General features: G+C 42.1%; 2 protein-coding genes and 1 non-coding gene across 5 annotated transcripts in view; all 3 read left to right on the forward strand.

The window, feature by feature from the left end:
- KPNA3 (karyopherin subunit alpha 3) overlaps window positions 1-2,696 on the forward strand; it is a 119,047-nt gene extending 116,351 nt beyond the window's left edge. For both annotated transcript variants that reach the window (XM_068527063.1, XM_068527062.1), the window contains exon 17: window positions 198-2,696. In XM_068527063.1, coding sequence (XP_068383164.1) covers window positions 198-296 — 99 coding nt within the window. In that variant the 3' untranslated portion in view covers window positions 297-2,696. The remainder of the gene's footprint in view (window positions 1-197) is intronic.
- Window positions 2,697-6,612: 3,916 nt separating this feature from the next.
- TRNAQ-UUG (transfer RNA glutamine (anticodon UUG)) lies at window positions 6,613-6,684 on the forward strand. The gene has a single exon. It is a non-coding gene; the product is annotated as a tRNA-Gln (tRNA).
- A 2,902-nt stretch (window positions 6,685-9,586) lies between these two features.
- EBPL (EBP like) overlaps window positions 9,587-15,963 on the forward strand; it is a 39,673-nt gene continuing 33,296 nt past the window's right edge. The window contains exon 1 of one of the 2 annotated variants that reach the window (XM_068526960.1): window positions 9,587-9,834. In XM_068526960.1, coding sequence (XP_068383061.1) covers window positions 9,664-9,834 — 171 coding nt within the window. In that variant the 5' untranslated portion in view covers window positions 9,587-9,663. The remainder of the gene's footprint in view (window positions 9,835-15,963) is intronic. The other variant, XM_068526961.1, reaches the window with a different exon arrangement.

Raw genomic sequence — 15,963 nt, forward strand, 5'->3', positions numbered from 1 at the left:
AACTAAAGCATGGGGCAATTTTTAAATGTGTGTTCAATTTTTAATTGTTAGATTTCTTAATAACGTTGATTTACTTAAAATATTTTTTAGGTAATAAAAACATTCATATGGAATTCTCTCCTAAGTAAATCAATTCCGCTTACACTGTAATGTATAGTATCTTAACATAATAAAGATTTTTTTCTTGCTTATTATAGATTGATGAAGATCCTAGCCTCATTCCTGAAGCAACACAAGGAGGTACTTACAACTTTGACCCAACAGCCAACCTTCAAACAAAAGAATTTAATTTTTAAGTTCAATTGAGTGCAGCATCTTTCCCACATTCAATATGAAGCACCACCAGATGGCTACCAAATGACAAGAACAACAACTACAAAAGGCTCCAAAACATACATGCCTCTTTGTTTTGATGCTTCTAAAGCAAGCCATGTCTCAGTCACTTTGCAGTTGCCAAAAGTCACTATCCACATGGACTGTAAATGCATATGCATGATTTCCTAAACTGTTTTAGAATTCTCCTTAACAATCTCAACTACCCTATTTTTCCCTGTTCCCTGGTGCCACACGCTGACAACCGCAGTCTCCAGTTTAGAATATTCTGTAGTGGTGGCATGTCAGCTGCCCACTTGATATTCCTTTGGAAAATGGTGCGCTATGGATCAAGACACTTTGGTATGACACATACACATGTTGGAAGACTTTAAAGAGGTGCAGTCTGATCTGAGCCTCCATCATTGTCCTCCACAAACATATTTTCATACTCTTTATGTGGAAGAATAGATTTTAAAGTACAAGCCAAATGATTTTCATTGGTGGAACTGACACAAACAAAAAGTAACTTAAAAAAAAAAAACTTGGTTATTGATTAAACAGATAAGTTTTAAAAAACTGTACTTCATCTACCAGTAATTGATGTGTTTATTATCTGCCTCAGAAGCCAGGGTTGGAGGAAGAACTTTAGCTATGGATGGTAATGCTTTCGCCATTATACCTAATTTTTGAGAACAGCAAGCCCTATTTGACCACTCACTTCAGCCTGTGTGTTCCTGCTGTTTTGAAGTAATCAAATGCTGTGCATGGTATTTTACCTGAGCTGCAACCTGTTACGGACTTGAACTTCTGTTTAAGTTGAAAGCAAGAGTCCCTGACTATAAAGAAAAAAATAAATAAAAACAAAAACACAAAATTCTAAAGTACCCATTGGTGATATTAAAAAAGAAAATCTTGCTTTCAGCTTTCAGGAGTTAATATTTTTCGTTTTAAATTGATAATTGGGTATGGTTGACTTATATTGGGTTTAAACTGTGGAGCTTTCATGTTTACTGTAATTTAGTCTTAAAATATTTTTTACTTAGTAACCAGTGCTTTTGATAATGTGGTTGGCAACAAAACAACAACTATTTAGAAGTGTCATAAAACTTCATTCGTTGATTATTGGAAAGTTCATTCAGATCCTACTCTAAAAGCATATTCACATATAAAAAGATTCAGACAAGGATCTGCATAGAGGAATAATCTGCAGTTATTTAACATAAACCTGATTTGCAGTGATCTTTAAGTAATTCTGCAAAATCTGGTATTACTATGTAAAGTCATTGCTTTTGGTAAATTGTCTGACCCAGCTATTCATGAAAGAATTTGAAATTTTTTAAACTGAATAATTTGTGCTGTCACAGGAATGGTTTTGTTGCTATTGTTTACTGGGTATAATTTCCCAATGCATTGATGTGAAGGGATAGAAAATCTAAACTAATTTAGTTATCAGATGGGGGGGGTTGTGTATTTACTGTGATGAAGATGAGACAGATGCCATCAGAGCTTTGTGAATCAGCGGGGGTGTTTTCACTGATAAACAACACATAGCAGGTGTGCGTTCATTACAAATATATGTATCTGCCAAGGTGGAGCCACTTTAAAGAGTGAGTTTTGTCTTGTATCTAAAGTGGATACAAGAGTATGTTTAAACTGCAAGATTTTTACTTGCTAGAGAATCTGTTTTAATATAGTGGTTTGGCCTCTGATTATTTATAGGTTTTATAAATTTTAGAATCAATTTCTCTTTAAGGTGGCTCAGATTTTTCAACTCTTGTGCACATAAAATTGAGTTGAAGTTCATTGTGCCTTTTTTTCTTTATCCAAATTTTGAGTTAAAGCTTCATATGGTAACTGCATCCTGTTCAGTAGTCTAAATTTCTGAAACTGTGTGGTGTTCACTAAAAGTAGGAGTAACAAAGTCAAAGCTAATTAAGGTCACAAACTTCGGTGAAACCCTTGAAGTCCAAATCTTCTCAATATTGTGAATTGTACCCCTTCCAGTTTACTTTCTTCTGGACTCTCCATACTTACTGACAGTTACCTTTTAAATTTTGCACACATTGAGATTAAATTGGGCCTCTACTGTGCCGATTCCTATTTCCTCTTGTGTTTTAAGTGCAAACTAACGTAAGTGAACATTAGCATCAAGTAGTGCAGACATAACGTATGCATTGGCTTGATCCAATTTGTTGTGACCTTATCAGTTTGGAAATGGAAATGCAAAATTTCGTAGGTAAAGGAAACTAAGTATATTGCTGCACTTTTAAGTTTTCAAAACTGTTGAAAAATTGCATTGTTTTTATTTTTTTTTAACTCAGTTAAAAAAGACTAAAACATTCTTTCAAAAGAGGCATCTAAATGTGTTCCTAATTTTGTATATGGGCTTAGGTTTTGTAACCAATAAAAAAGCTGCTATCAAATATGATAAAACATTGAAGAACTTATTTTTGAAAGTATCTTAATTTCCTTCTGCCTTCATCATCACATGGTGTTCTCTCTATATATCTCAGGTTTAAATACCACAACTCATAGAAAGGCCATTTGAGATGATAGTGTAATTATGACTTTCATAAAACAAAAATTCAAGCTTTATTTAAGGCCTGTCTAATCCTTGAAAACAAGAACTTTGGAAGATAGTCATTGAAGTAAGGTTGAGGCTCTAAATGAAATCTTGGATTAATTGAAAGAACAAAGGAGCAGCCAAACTTTTTAGTATACAGGTATTTTTACTTTCATAATAATGAGACTTCAAAGTATTTTTGAAAGAACTCAGTATATAAGTAAATAAGTTACAATACTCCTATTTAATCTTGCCATAATTTACTTCAGAAGGGTTGTCCTTCTGACGAGATTAATTAATTAATTATTGCGAGTAAAAATTTGTGAATGTCAGTTGTCTTACAGTGATGGTTATGAATTTTCTTAACCCTAGTTGAACTGGGGGTTTTAATTTAATCTATTTGGAGAAAGGGAGTATAATTTCTGTACATTAAGCTGTAAGTCTTAAGGCATGTAGGCCAAGGAGTTCTCTCTTTTACCCACCACTCATGTGTCTAAAGTGTAAAAGGAACTCTTCATATAAATGTTGTACTTAGTTAAATAACTGAAAAACAGTGGTAGAATGCTTCTCAAAGCACAGTATATAGATGAGGTTCTATCTGTACATACCTATGTACAGTTGACCCTGGAACAACATGGGTTTGAACTGCATGGGTCCACATATGTGTGGATTTTTTTCAGTAGTAAATACTATAGTACTACACGATCAGCAGTTGGTTGAATCCTCGGATGTGGAACCACTTACACAAAGGATCTGCTGTATGGAGAAACTGTGTATATGGAGCGCTGACTATAACTTACAGGCGGATTTTCGAATATGTAGAGGGTCAGCACCTCTAACCCCTGCGTTGTTCAAAGGTCAACTATATAGGTGGCCTCAGTACTCTATAAAGTGTTTAGGAAAAGGGATGTGGGAATGCTGCCTGTTCACATCCTTAGCCTCTTCATTTGCCCATGAAATTCCTCAACTAACTTTAACATAAGTCGGGGTTTTTCAAACCCTTCAATATTGACATTTTAGGGAATTCCCTGGCAGTCCAGTGGTTAGGACTCCGCACTTTCACTGCTGTGGGCCCAGGTTTGATCCCTGGTCAGTGAACTAAGATACTGCAAGCTGCACAGTGCAGCCACAAAAAAAAAATTGACATTTTAGGCTGGATAATTCTTTGTTGTGGGAGGCTGTCCTGTGTATTGTAGGGTGTTTAGTGGCAGCCTTAGGCTCTGCCCACAAGATGTGGGTAGTACCTCTCCACTCCCCAGGCAGGACAACGAAAAATGTCTCAAGACACTGCCAAATGTTTCCTGGGGGCCAGAACTGCCCCAAGGTGTGAACCGTTGGCCTAAATCAATTCAGGTAGAAAACTTCTCCAAAGGAGAGAGCCTAAATCATGCATTTTTGTTCTATGAGTAGTGCCAGGCTTTTTTTCAGATACATAAGATTAAAAAATGAGACAAAAATGTGCCTTTTCTTCATTCTCAGTTTTAGGAGAAAGCAGAGCTATACCTAACCACATTTCCCAAATCCCCTGTGGGTGGTGCTGAGCCCATCTACTGCAAAGGATTTAGGATAGGAATGGGAATGTGGAGTAACTAGTTACCCTCTTAAATGTATCCTGTGGCTAAAAGAAGTGTGAAACAACCAAATGTGTTTATTGCCCTTTGTCTTCTCAGCACTGCCCTCCCTGTAGCAGTGTTTTTCAAACATTTTTAGTTGAATATCTTGAAGTTCTCTGCGAAAGCTGGGGTTGGAGTAGAAAAATCGCAGCACAGTTCGAAAAACACTTCTTTGAAGCATTGTGAGAGAATGGCCTCATCAGGAGGCTTACAAGTTTATTAAAAATAATTAAAAGCAGCGGATCAATGGCTGAGCAGAGCTATAAAGGATGTGTTCCCTGCAGGGAATTTCTTCTGCAACATCCCTCTTCCCAACTCTGAAAAACTGCCTGCCATCCACCTTCGTGAGTAATTCCCTTTTTAAAACTGTGGTCCCCGAAGAAAAATGGGACCTTGTGCCAAGTAATGTGTGAAGCCACAAGAGAAACCGGCCGACTTCACAGGACAGCCATTTTACTTGATGGTAAGGAAGACAGTTTTATGATACTATAAGCCTTAGTGTTAGAGAGTAAAGGACACATTTTGCATAATGTTTTAAAGATAAAATCAGATTTTTTTTGAGGCAGGCCATTTTTATGGACACATTCCTGCAGGACTAGGAGTCAGAAGAGTTTGAGAAGTAAATAGTGAGGCACTCACTCCAGGTGGGCCAGTTCTACTTGTGGAATAGCTTCAGTTGTGACCAAGTCTTTCCTTAATATTGAATAGAAGTCACCACTCTTAAATGACCATCATAAATTAACTGTTCTCGATTCTGAGTAGACTTCTAGTTATTCCCAAATAGCAGAAGACACAGATCTGTTTTTATCAGCTTCCTTCCTCAACCTGAACACTCCATGCGTTGTAGCCAACCTGCTTATAAAGTCCTTCCTGGACCTGGTTCCTGTCGGCTTCGCGAATTCCAAGGACCCCACGAATAGAGTGTGGTGTGGCTAGTTTCTGGGTACAATGGAACGGGAACATTCCATTATCTGGCCATTTAATTTTGTTAATGTGGAGGAGATTGTTTCAATTATTTTACAAGCCTCATCACAATTAGATTTGTGATCAAGTAACAGCCTCAGTTCCCTTTGTCTTCAGCTCTCTTCTACCCAGTAGTTAGGCATTTACATTTTTCAAACCTAAATAGGAGAATTTATAAATTTCATTTTATTGATTTCAGCCCAGTTTTCTTCATAATAAGAAAAGATTCCATATCTGTATGTATCCTTTCCATGTCTTCAGTCTTTTATAAGTAAGAATTTTGACTAAGCCTTTAGGAACATTCAAATATTTCTTGAGCATCCTATCTCCAGCCAGGTCCTGTGCTAGGGCGCAGGGTCCACACACATGAATAAAAGTAAAAAAGTTATGACAAATGTTAGAAAACAGAGATACACGATGATACATAATGGAATCAGCCTCGTTAGGAAGGTGATAATCAGGCTGGCAGTGAGTTCTTACTAAGTGCCAGCCACTGGCTTGAGTGCTTGAGAAGTACCAACTCAGCCCTCAACAACTCTGTGATGAAGGTTCTATTATCAGGCAGAGGAAAATTAAGTTTGCCAAAAATTGCACAGCTTATAGTGGTGAAGGAAAAGCAGAGTTAATAGGGCAGATTCACTGGAAACTCTTCTGGCAGAAGGAACAGTACATACAAAGTAGGAAGCAGCATGGGAGTCCAGGGAGTGAAAGAAAGTACAGCTGGAGCCAAGATGATAGTGGGGAGGAGGACTACCAGGGGCAGGGGAGGGGCTGAAGAGATAGGCAGGTGCTAGACCACACGCCTGTAAGTCATGTAAAGAAACTTTGGTATTCTAAGAGCAATGGTAAATCATAATTAAGCAAGAGTGATGATAGGAGAATTGTGTTCAATAACAATCATTGGCTGGTAAGGTAAGGACAGGAAATGTACTTTGGGTTTAGTGATGTGTAAGGTCGAAATAGTGTGAAGCCCTGAAGTAAGAGATGGTGAACAGTGGATGGGATCAAGAGATACTTGGCAGCTAAAACAGACAGGAGTAGGCGATGCTTAGATCTGGAGTTTGGGGAGAGGGAAGTATCAAGGATGATTTCTGTGTTTCTGGGTTGCTGTAACTGATGAATGTAAGTAGAGTAAGATAAGCAACACTGAGGGGGAGTTCCCTGGTGGTCCAGTGGTTAGGACTTGGTGCTTTGACTGCCATGGCCTGGGTTCAATCCCTGGTCAGGGAACTAAGACCCTGCAAGCCTTGAGACGAGGCCAAAATACAAAAAGAAAAAGATAAGCAACACTGAGAGAGACTCAGACATAGGGAGTAGAGGGTGATGAATTCAGTTTGGATTGTGTTGAGTGGAGACATCCAAATGACGGTCAAGTAGGGCAACTGGAAATACTGGTCTGGGGCTCAGAGGAGGGGGCCGGGCTAGAGATTTGAATCCCCTATTTTGGTGATTATTAAAGCAGGAAGTGAGGGTGAGACTGCCTGGGTTCAGCATTCGGAGTGAGAACAGGGCTTAGGACTGAAGTTCCAGCATTCAAGGGGCATGTAGAGGAGGATGAGCTTGCAAAGGAAACAGAAGGTATGGTTAGGGAGGGGGGGAAGAAAACCTGTGTGTTTTCTCAGAAAACTGAGGGAAAAGAGATTTCAGTGCCCAGTGATGCTGTTGAGAGGTCAAGTAAGGTAAGGACAGGAAATGTCCTTTGGCTAGTGATGCGGAGGTCACTGGTCACCTTAGTGAGAGCTGTATCACTGCAGTAATGAGGGTGGAAACTAGAGTAGGAAGGACTGAGGAAAGGGCAGAATATGAAGACAGTGAATCTAATCAGTTTCTTAGGCTTTTATTTTGCTCAGAAGGGGAACAGGGCAGGATAGTTGCTAAAGAGTGGTGTGGGGAAATTGATGGGGGAAATCCAGTTGAGAAAGACATTGAATATACAAGAGAAGAGCAATCATCAGTTTTCCAAGTTACAGGAGAGAATCCAAGGCATAGGTGGCAGGATTGGCCATACTCCTTCAGTCAGCAGTTATTTAATTGAGCAAGTAGTATATGTCAAACTGTGTAATAGGTGCCAGAGACACAGCAGTAACCAAGCCAGACACCTGGCCTTGTGGAGCTTATACTCTAGTGGCAAGAGACTAACAATACATGTATAAATAAATAATTTCATCTAGTGTTAACTGCTATGTAAAAAATGATACGGCGTAACTAAGGGGGAAAGTTTTTGAATTTGTGTTCAATGCCAGAAATCATTTTTTAAATTGTGTAAAATACACATAAAATTTCCCATCTTAAACATTTGCAAGTGTACAGTTCAATAGTGTTAAGTGTATTTATATTGTTGTGCAGCCACACTCCAGAACTTTTTCATCTTGCAAAACTGAAACTCTATAGCCATTAAACAAGTCACCTTTTCTCCCTCCCCCTAGCCCCTGGCAAATACCATTCTGTATTTCTGTCTCTAGGAATATGCCTACTTTAGGTGCTTCATATAAGGGGAATCATGCAGTATTTGTCTTTTTGTGACTGGCTTATTTCACATAGCATAATGTCCTCAAGGTTCATCCATGTTGTAGCATATCAGGATTCCCTTTTTATGGCTGAATAATATTCTATTATACGTACAAACCACATTTTAAAACAACAAATGATTTTTTAGCATAAGTACCCTAGTTATATGCTAGTATAAGTATATACTTAAAATTTCACTTTTTAAAAAAATATGAAATTCATATTACCTGGGCATTCTATATTTTACCTGGCTACCCCAAATTGAAAACACAGGCTTGATCAATAAGGGTTACAATCTTTTTTAACTCTGACTTCTTTCTCCAGTGCCAAGTCTCTAAGTAACAGAGGCCTATGGAAGGTAGAGGGAGAAGTTTAAAAGCAAACAAAAAGATGAGGAAAAAGTAGAGAGAAAAGGTTAACATGGTGATCAGAACAAAGGGGCACGTCACTCGAGGAGAGCTATACAGTCTTCCCTTGGTATTCACAGGACATTGGTTCCAGAAGCCCCTGTGTGTACCAAAATCCGTGCACGTTCAAGTCCCATTAGTTGGCCCTTCCTATCCACAGATGCGAATCCTGTGAATATAGAGGGCCGACTGCAGTTGTCAATATATTAAGTATCTACTCACACTGCAGGGTCAAAAAGCAAAGGCCTTGGGGACACCCAATCATGGGCTCTGGCCTCGGCCCAGCCACTGAGCGTCCTTAGACAAATTAATGTCTGAGCCTCTTTTCACATTTGTAAAATAAGAAAACACTGAACTCCTAGGGTTGTTGTGAAGATAAGATACCACAGGTAAAAGCATCTAGTACCAAGCTGATGTGGCCTATTGCTCCTCTCCCCCATACTCCTGCTGCTTTTTGGATTTTTTAAAAAATTTATTTATTTATTTTTGGCTGCGTTGGATCATCGTTGCTGCGCGTGGGCTTTCTCTAGTTGCGGCGAGCGGGGGCTACTCTTTGTTGTGGTGTGCAGGCTTCTCATTGCAGTGGCTTCTCTTGTTGCGGAGCACTGGCTCTAGGTGCCCGGGCTTCAGGAGTTGTGGCACACGGGCTCAGTAGTTGTGACTCATGGGCTCTAGAGCACAGGCTCAGTAGTTGTGGTGCACGGGCTTAGTTGCTCTGTGCCATGTGGGATCTTCCCAGACCAGGGATCCAACCCGTGTTCTCTGCGATGGCAGGCGGATTCTTAACCACTGCGCCACCAGGGAAGTCCCTGCTTTTTGGATTTTTAAGATATAGGGTTAGAGTAAGCCACAAGGGCTTTAAAATGCCTAGTGGTGGTTCTTGCAAGAGCCTAATTAGAACCTTATGTCCCTAAAATTCTACCCCCTCTATTGGCAAAATTTCCACCATCTGGATTTCACTTTGTGGTGTAAGGCTTTGAACCTTGTTAAAAATCACACTGCGTCAAAAGGTGTGGCCCTATTACCAGTCCTTCGGGCGTGGTCTGGGAATAGGTTTGGTTCCCGCAGTAAAGCGAGGAGGTGAGCACGTTCCTGGCTTGAGAAAACCTCCGGGCTCTGATAGCCAGCGACTCGGCGGGGCTGCTGGGCGGCCAGGCGGAAGGGTAAGCCTCCCTCCGCTCCGCTCCGCCCCGCCCCGGCCGATTAGCCCCGCCCCCTCGCCGCCCCGCCTCTCCCGGCGCACCGGACAATCCTGGCTCTGGGTGCCCCGCGGTCTGCGTCGGGAGCAGGAAGCATGCGCGGCGGCTGGGAGCTGGGCGCCGCGGCTGGAGGCCCGCTGCTGCTGTGCGCCGCGCTGCTGGCCGTGGGCTGCGCACTGGGCCTGCGCCTGGGCCGCGGGCTGGGGGCTGCGGACCGCGGGGCGCTGGCCTGGCTCTGCTTCGACGCCCTGGTGCACTTCGCACTGGTAAGTGTGGTCGCCTCGGCATCGAAAAGGCGGGCGGACGCTGCCTCTCTTGGGACCCTTCCCGCCCTCGTCCCAGAGAGTTTCCAGAAAATGACATGGACGACTCGGCCGCCCCGTCCCCTGTGGCGGGAGACCCGGGAAACCTCTGGAGGCCGCGGTGCCCGTGGCCTTTGGCCAGATGCTGCACCTCTCCGAGGTCTCAAGTCTGTAAAAAGAGAGCGCAGCCTCCCTATGTTGCCAATTCCTCTACCAAAAAAACAAAAAACAAAAAACCCCCCAAAAATCAGAAAACCATGAAAATTGTTATTCGTGTACGGTGTTGTTAGTCGGTTTGTAAACTACCGAAAGGCCTTGGCTTACTTAACATCTTATCCTGCACATAAATGTTGAACGTAATTGAGAGAGTTTTTGAATGCCCCAGAGGGAGCAGGGAGAGGTGATGAGGCGTGCTGGGCCCTGGACCAAAACCAGCCCCCCGCCCCGCAGTAGTAATCACCATTTATTGGGTGACGACTGTATGCAGGCACAGTACTGTGTTTAAAATTTCTGACCTATGAACACCCCGTAAGGTACTTATTATTGTCCCCATTTTACAGAGGAGAAAACGGGCCCTGCAAAGTTAGGTGACTTTATAGTGCCACACAACTGGCGTGATTCAGTCAGGTTTAGTCTGGCTCCAAAGCTTGCACATTCTTTCACGCCAGGCTTTAGGAAACGTATCCTTAAAAGTTCAACTCACTTTATAAATGGCCAGGACGGTTGTATTTAAGGGATTCTATTGAAAATGCCCCCCTCCCCGTGCACGCACTTCTTTTTTTAAAGCTTTGTTTAAAACTATGCCACAATATCTTTTTTTGCAAATTTGACCTTGCTTAAATCTAGGCAAACTTATAGCTAATGTGAAGCCAGAGTCTATACAATCGATCCTCCTCGGCAGCTGCGGATTCAACCAGTGGAGAACAGAAAATACCAGAAAGAAAAAAAAAAAAATTCCAGAAATTTCCAAAAAGCAAAACTTGAATTTGCCACCCTCACAACCTACTTCCCTGCAGCTATTTACATAGCGTTTCCATTGTGTGAGGCATTGAAGGTAAGCTAGAGACAAGTTAAAATATAAGGGAGGATGTCAGGTTCTATGCAAATACTACTCCATTTTTACCTAAGGGACTGGAGCATTTGCGGATTTGGTATCCCCAGGGGTCCTGGAAGCAATCCACCTGAGGATACTGAGGGAGAGATGGAGTATTGAGAAAGAAAGAGAAAGCAAAGTTTTGGATAATCATCTAGGGCTATAGATGTTTATCCGTTGGATATGTGCACATACCAGATGTTGCTGGAATGATGAAATTCCTTCTTTCCTAATAGTCAGCTTGTGGAGATAACAGACAGTAAATACTTCCCTTAACTCCTTTATTTATAGAATTGATTTTTAAGCTGTCACTGAACACAAGGTGTCCCAAAGAACAGGGGCAGTAAAACAGGTTGCTAGGCCCACTTAAGAGAGTATTATATTTTAGACACACAAAAAAGTTATAAAAACACTCAAACATATACACATATGTCTACCACCTGGTTTAAAATTAATTCTACTTTTCACGCACACACTGTGACAGGTAGCACTACACACATCTCCATTTGTGGCAACTTGAGGTGTAGCCCCATGGGTGGAATCATTGCTCCACTCTCCCCCCTCCTTGTTCTGAAGGAAATGCCTCCCTGCCCCTACCCACGGCCTCATCTTGTGCCATTTACCTGTCCCAGCTGCAAAACATCCCACTGTTTGAATGCACCATATCTTAGTTCTTTAATTCTAAAATGCACATTTTTTCGCATGTTGCAACAATGAATGACATAACCACTGTGGCTTCTTTTGTTGATATTTTATGTCTCTGAGATTGGGATATATCTTACAATTGATCTTACAATATATCTTACAATTGGGATATATCTTACAATATATCTTACAATTGATATTTTATGTCTCTGAGATTGGGATATATCTTACAATTGATAAATAAAAACAGGCCCGTTAATATTGGCTGGTTAAATTTACTATTTACACACAGTATTTCAACCAGCATCTTGGTACACAAGTCTTGGAGATTGGTGAGAAGGCACTTGACTAAGTGGTTGAGGCCTGCAAGACAAATGCATGTCCGTATTATCTTTGGGATAATTGGGAGTTCGTTGCAAGAATACCTAGAAATGTGGCAGGAGCTAAGATTGGAATGTAGAGGCTGGAGGAGATCTGAAACCACAACTCACTTGTTCCCACTAGAACCTGAGCTGCCTCTCCTCACCCCTTTTGCCTTTACTTCTCAAATAGAGGAGATGTTCGGGTTTGTTGGCCGCCATCAAATGCAGAGCTCCCCTATTGGACAGAGTTTCAGGCCAAGCATTCCCAGAGGTAGTTCACCTCCCAGATGTCCAGCCAGACTGTGGTTATCCAGGGCTGCAGAACTGACCTTCAGTTTAGTCAGTTATGGCCAAGATGAAGGTCTGGTTCGTTTTCCATCTGGTGGGAGCCATGGTGACATACATGAGGAAATCAATGGCATGACTCACCATCCCTCAGAAGTTGGCAGTAGGCATTTCTTGCCCTGGTGCTTCATGGGTTTTCCCTCATCTGCGATCTAAGTATAGCATTCTAGGCATGGCCAGAGCCTGGAAGCAGGATGTGTACTCCTATGTTTGGGAAACATCTGGAAGTCCAGATTGATTAGAGCACAAGATTTACATAGGGTAAGATTCCAGCAACATCTCTCCAACTGACAAACATCTACAGACCTAGATGATTATTGAAAACTTTGCTTTCTCTTTCTTTCTCAATACTCTAATCCTCCTTTGGTATGCATGGTACGTTGCTTCCATGACCCCTGGGGATACAAAAATCCTCAAATTCTTAAGTCCCTTATATAAAGTGGGAGGACAGGCAGGAAAGGGAACTTGAATGACAGGTAAGACTTGGAGTTTTCTTCTGTGGTAGGAAGCCATTGAAGGGTTTCAAGCAAGGAAGTATAGCCAAAGTAGATCTTTCAAAAGATAGTTTGGTGGTGGTGTGTTAAGTCAAACTGTAAGGGGTCTGAGATTTTACCCTTCTTACAAGTTAAACAAGTTAGCCTGGTTGATTCCCCAAGCTCCACAGGGCAATACAGTGAGGGCCAGATGATACCTGCGCATGCTGGGGGTGCATTACAGGAGAAAACCCCCAAATTAGGCTCCCATCTTATATGGAGCTGCTGGTGACCTGCTCGTATTTCTCTCTGGAGAGAGACTGTATCTTTACTCAGGCATGAAAACAAATCTTCCCTGGGGAAGAGGAGGCGAGGTCTTTTTCTCAGGAGGGAGATGTCTCTAAGCTCTACTTCCTTGGAATGTCTCCTTACATAAATATTCTTAAATTATCTGTAAATGCCTGTGCTCAGACATCCCAGACAGTTAAAAGTCAGGACTAGGAGATAGTCAAGGAGAATTGTCTCCCAACAGGTGCAGGGTGGATTGGAAAGGACAGTTCAGGGACGAGCAGATCAGCTAAAAGCAATTGCAGTATTTTAGGAGTGAGAAGAAAGAGCTGAGCTAAGGTGATGGTGGAAGTTAAAATGGGGAGGAAAGATAAATACGAGAGACTTTGCAGGGGAGAATTTTGTGAGTCAAAGTGACCCCTTTTACATTGTGGGTGGAGATGATCTTGGGGTTTAGAACCTGGCCAACATGGATAATGTTGATAATGTTAACAAAGACAGGAAAGTCGGATTTTAGAACTGTGAATCTGGGGCTGGGGGTGTGGTTGAGGGGAAATGGCCAGAAGGCATTGAAAATGTTAAGACCTCTTGGGAAAACAGTCAGGGCAGAATAGAGAGTTGGAAGTTCTTCACTGCCTTGGAGGAGACAACAGGAAGCCCTGGGGATGAGTGACTTCTGAGTAAGAGAAAACAGAAAGGTGAAAAGGCTGAGGGATGACAGCAGTCTTTTTAAATGTCTGCACTGAACAATCAGGGAGAGGAAGATCAGGAAGGGGAGAAAGTGGGAAAGACCAAGAACAGGATAGTGCTGGGTCCTGGGACCCAAGGGAGGGAATTTCAAGATCCCTGTTAAATGAGCAGCACCATTAAAAAAAATTAAAATTTAACATTTAAAAAAAGGTGAAGGCTGAGCCAGGGCCTCTGGGAGCAGCCATCAGGAAGTCAGTGGTAGAGTAGTATTGCTTGAGTGGAGGGACCAGGAGCCAGAGGCAGGGGCTTAGCAGGTGGGATAGAGAAGAAGTGGAGGTTGCATATGCAAGACCTTCAGGAGATTTGGTGGTGGGAGCAAGGAGAGTGGAGGAAGGCACCGGCTTAAAGAAAAATGGACAATCTAAGGGTTTTGAGTTTTATTCAGGGACCTTACTGAAGACTATGGCCCGGGAGACAACCTCTTGGGAGCTCTGAGGAAACTACTCCCAAACGATGGGGGAGAAACCAGCTTGTGTATGGTTTTTGGCTCGGGAATACATGCAGTCAGCCTACATCTTGGTAAAAGATCACTGCTAGTCGCAAAGAGCAGATATCTCCAGTTAATGATATCTGTGCTTTTCCATGTACAGGAAGATGCAAGAATCTGGGCTCTTAAAAATTCTTCCTGAGATATGCATCTAACTATCTATGGGGCCTGTTTTTCTGAGGCACAGAGTGTCTCACCCTGTCTTTCATCCCAAGTTCCTCTCAGGGTGTGCTGTCAGCGACTGCAGTGGCTATTGACTTAATTCTTGTAGAGCTGGGAGCTGAGCAACACCCTTTGTTCTTCTTTGTTTACAAAGGAAAGCTCAAAAGACAGGCAGGGGCAGGTGAGAGACTCTGGGTTTCAGATGGGAAGGTCTGAGCGTGTTTGTGAGCAAGAGCCAGGTCAAGGGGAGAGTGAAGGGCAGAGGTGTGTGCGCACAGACACCGTGTGCTGCCTGACCTCCAGCAGAGCTGAATCTACCACTTGTCCTCTGCTCAAGCCCCTCGACTAGTCATTCCCACCTTTTCATCACTGTGGAGCACGACTTGGGCTTGTCTGTCAGGGTGCAGGGCAGCTGTCACAGAAAATCTGGGCTGGGTAGTCTCTCATTCTGCCTTAACACCCACGGGTAGTCTTCAAGAAATCCTGAGGCTGCTTAAGTCCCTATTGATTTGTGTATTTTGGACATTACCCTTTTCCATTTAACATCACCATCTGTTCTTCGCCTTCCACCACAATAACTTCAGCCTCCGACCTTGGGACTTTCTAAAAATTTCTTCCTCCTCCTACTTTACCATGAGGTCTGAAGTTGCCTTTTAATTCACCGTCTGTTACTGTCTCCTGTTTTCCTTTCCTTTTTTGGCATCGTCATCTTCATCAGTTCTGCTCTAAGATAGATATCCTCTCTGGTAAATGAATTTATAGTCCTTGTGCTGTTTGGTGAGCCTGGTGAATCACAGTTAGTTTAGCTGTATATTAATGGTAAACGTTTATTATGGTTAATTTTACGTGTCGGCTTGACTGGGCCATGGGGTATAAAAAAAAATGTTTTTTTAACATCTTTATTGGAGTATAATTGCTTTACAATGGTGTGTTAGTTTCTGCTTTGTAACAAAGTGAATCAGTTATACATATACATATATCCCCATATCTCTTCCCTCTTGCGTCTCCCTCCCTCCCACCCTCCCTATCCCACCCCTGTAGGTGGTCACAAAGCACCGAGCAGATCTCCCTGTGCTATGTGACTGCTTCCCACTAGCTATCTATTTTACGTTTGGTAGTGTATATATGTCCATGCCACTCTCTCACTTTGTCACAGCTTACACTTCCCCCTCCCCGTATCCTCCAGTCCATTCTCTAGTAGGCCTGTGTCTTTATTTCCGTCTTGCCACTAGGTTCTTCGTGACCTTTTTTTTTTTTTTCCTTAGATTCCATATATATGTGTTAGCATAATGTTACTTGTTTTTCTCTTTCTGACTTACTTCACTCTGTATGACAGACTCTACCTCCATCCACCTCACTACAAATAACTCCATTTCGTTTCTTTTTATGGCTGATAACATTCCATTGTATATATGTGCCACATCTTCTTTATCTATTCATCTGTCGATGGACACTTAGGTTGCTTCCATGTCCTGGCTATTGTAAATA

This window comes from Eschrichtius robustus, chromosome 18, assembly GCF_028021215.1.
Source record: "Eschrichtius robustus isolate mEscRob2 chromosome 18, mEscRob2.pri, whole genome shotgun sequence".
NCBI lineage: Eukaryota > Metazoa > Chordata > Mammalia > Artiodactyla > Eschrichtiidae > Eschrichtius > Eschrichtius robustus.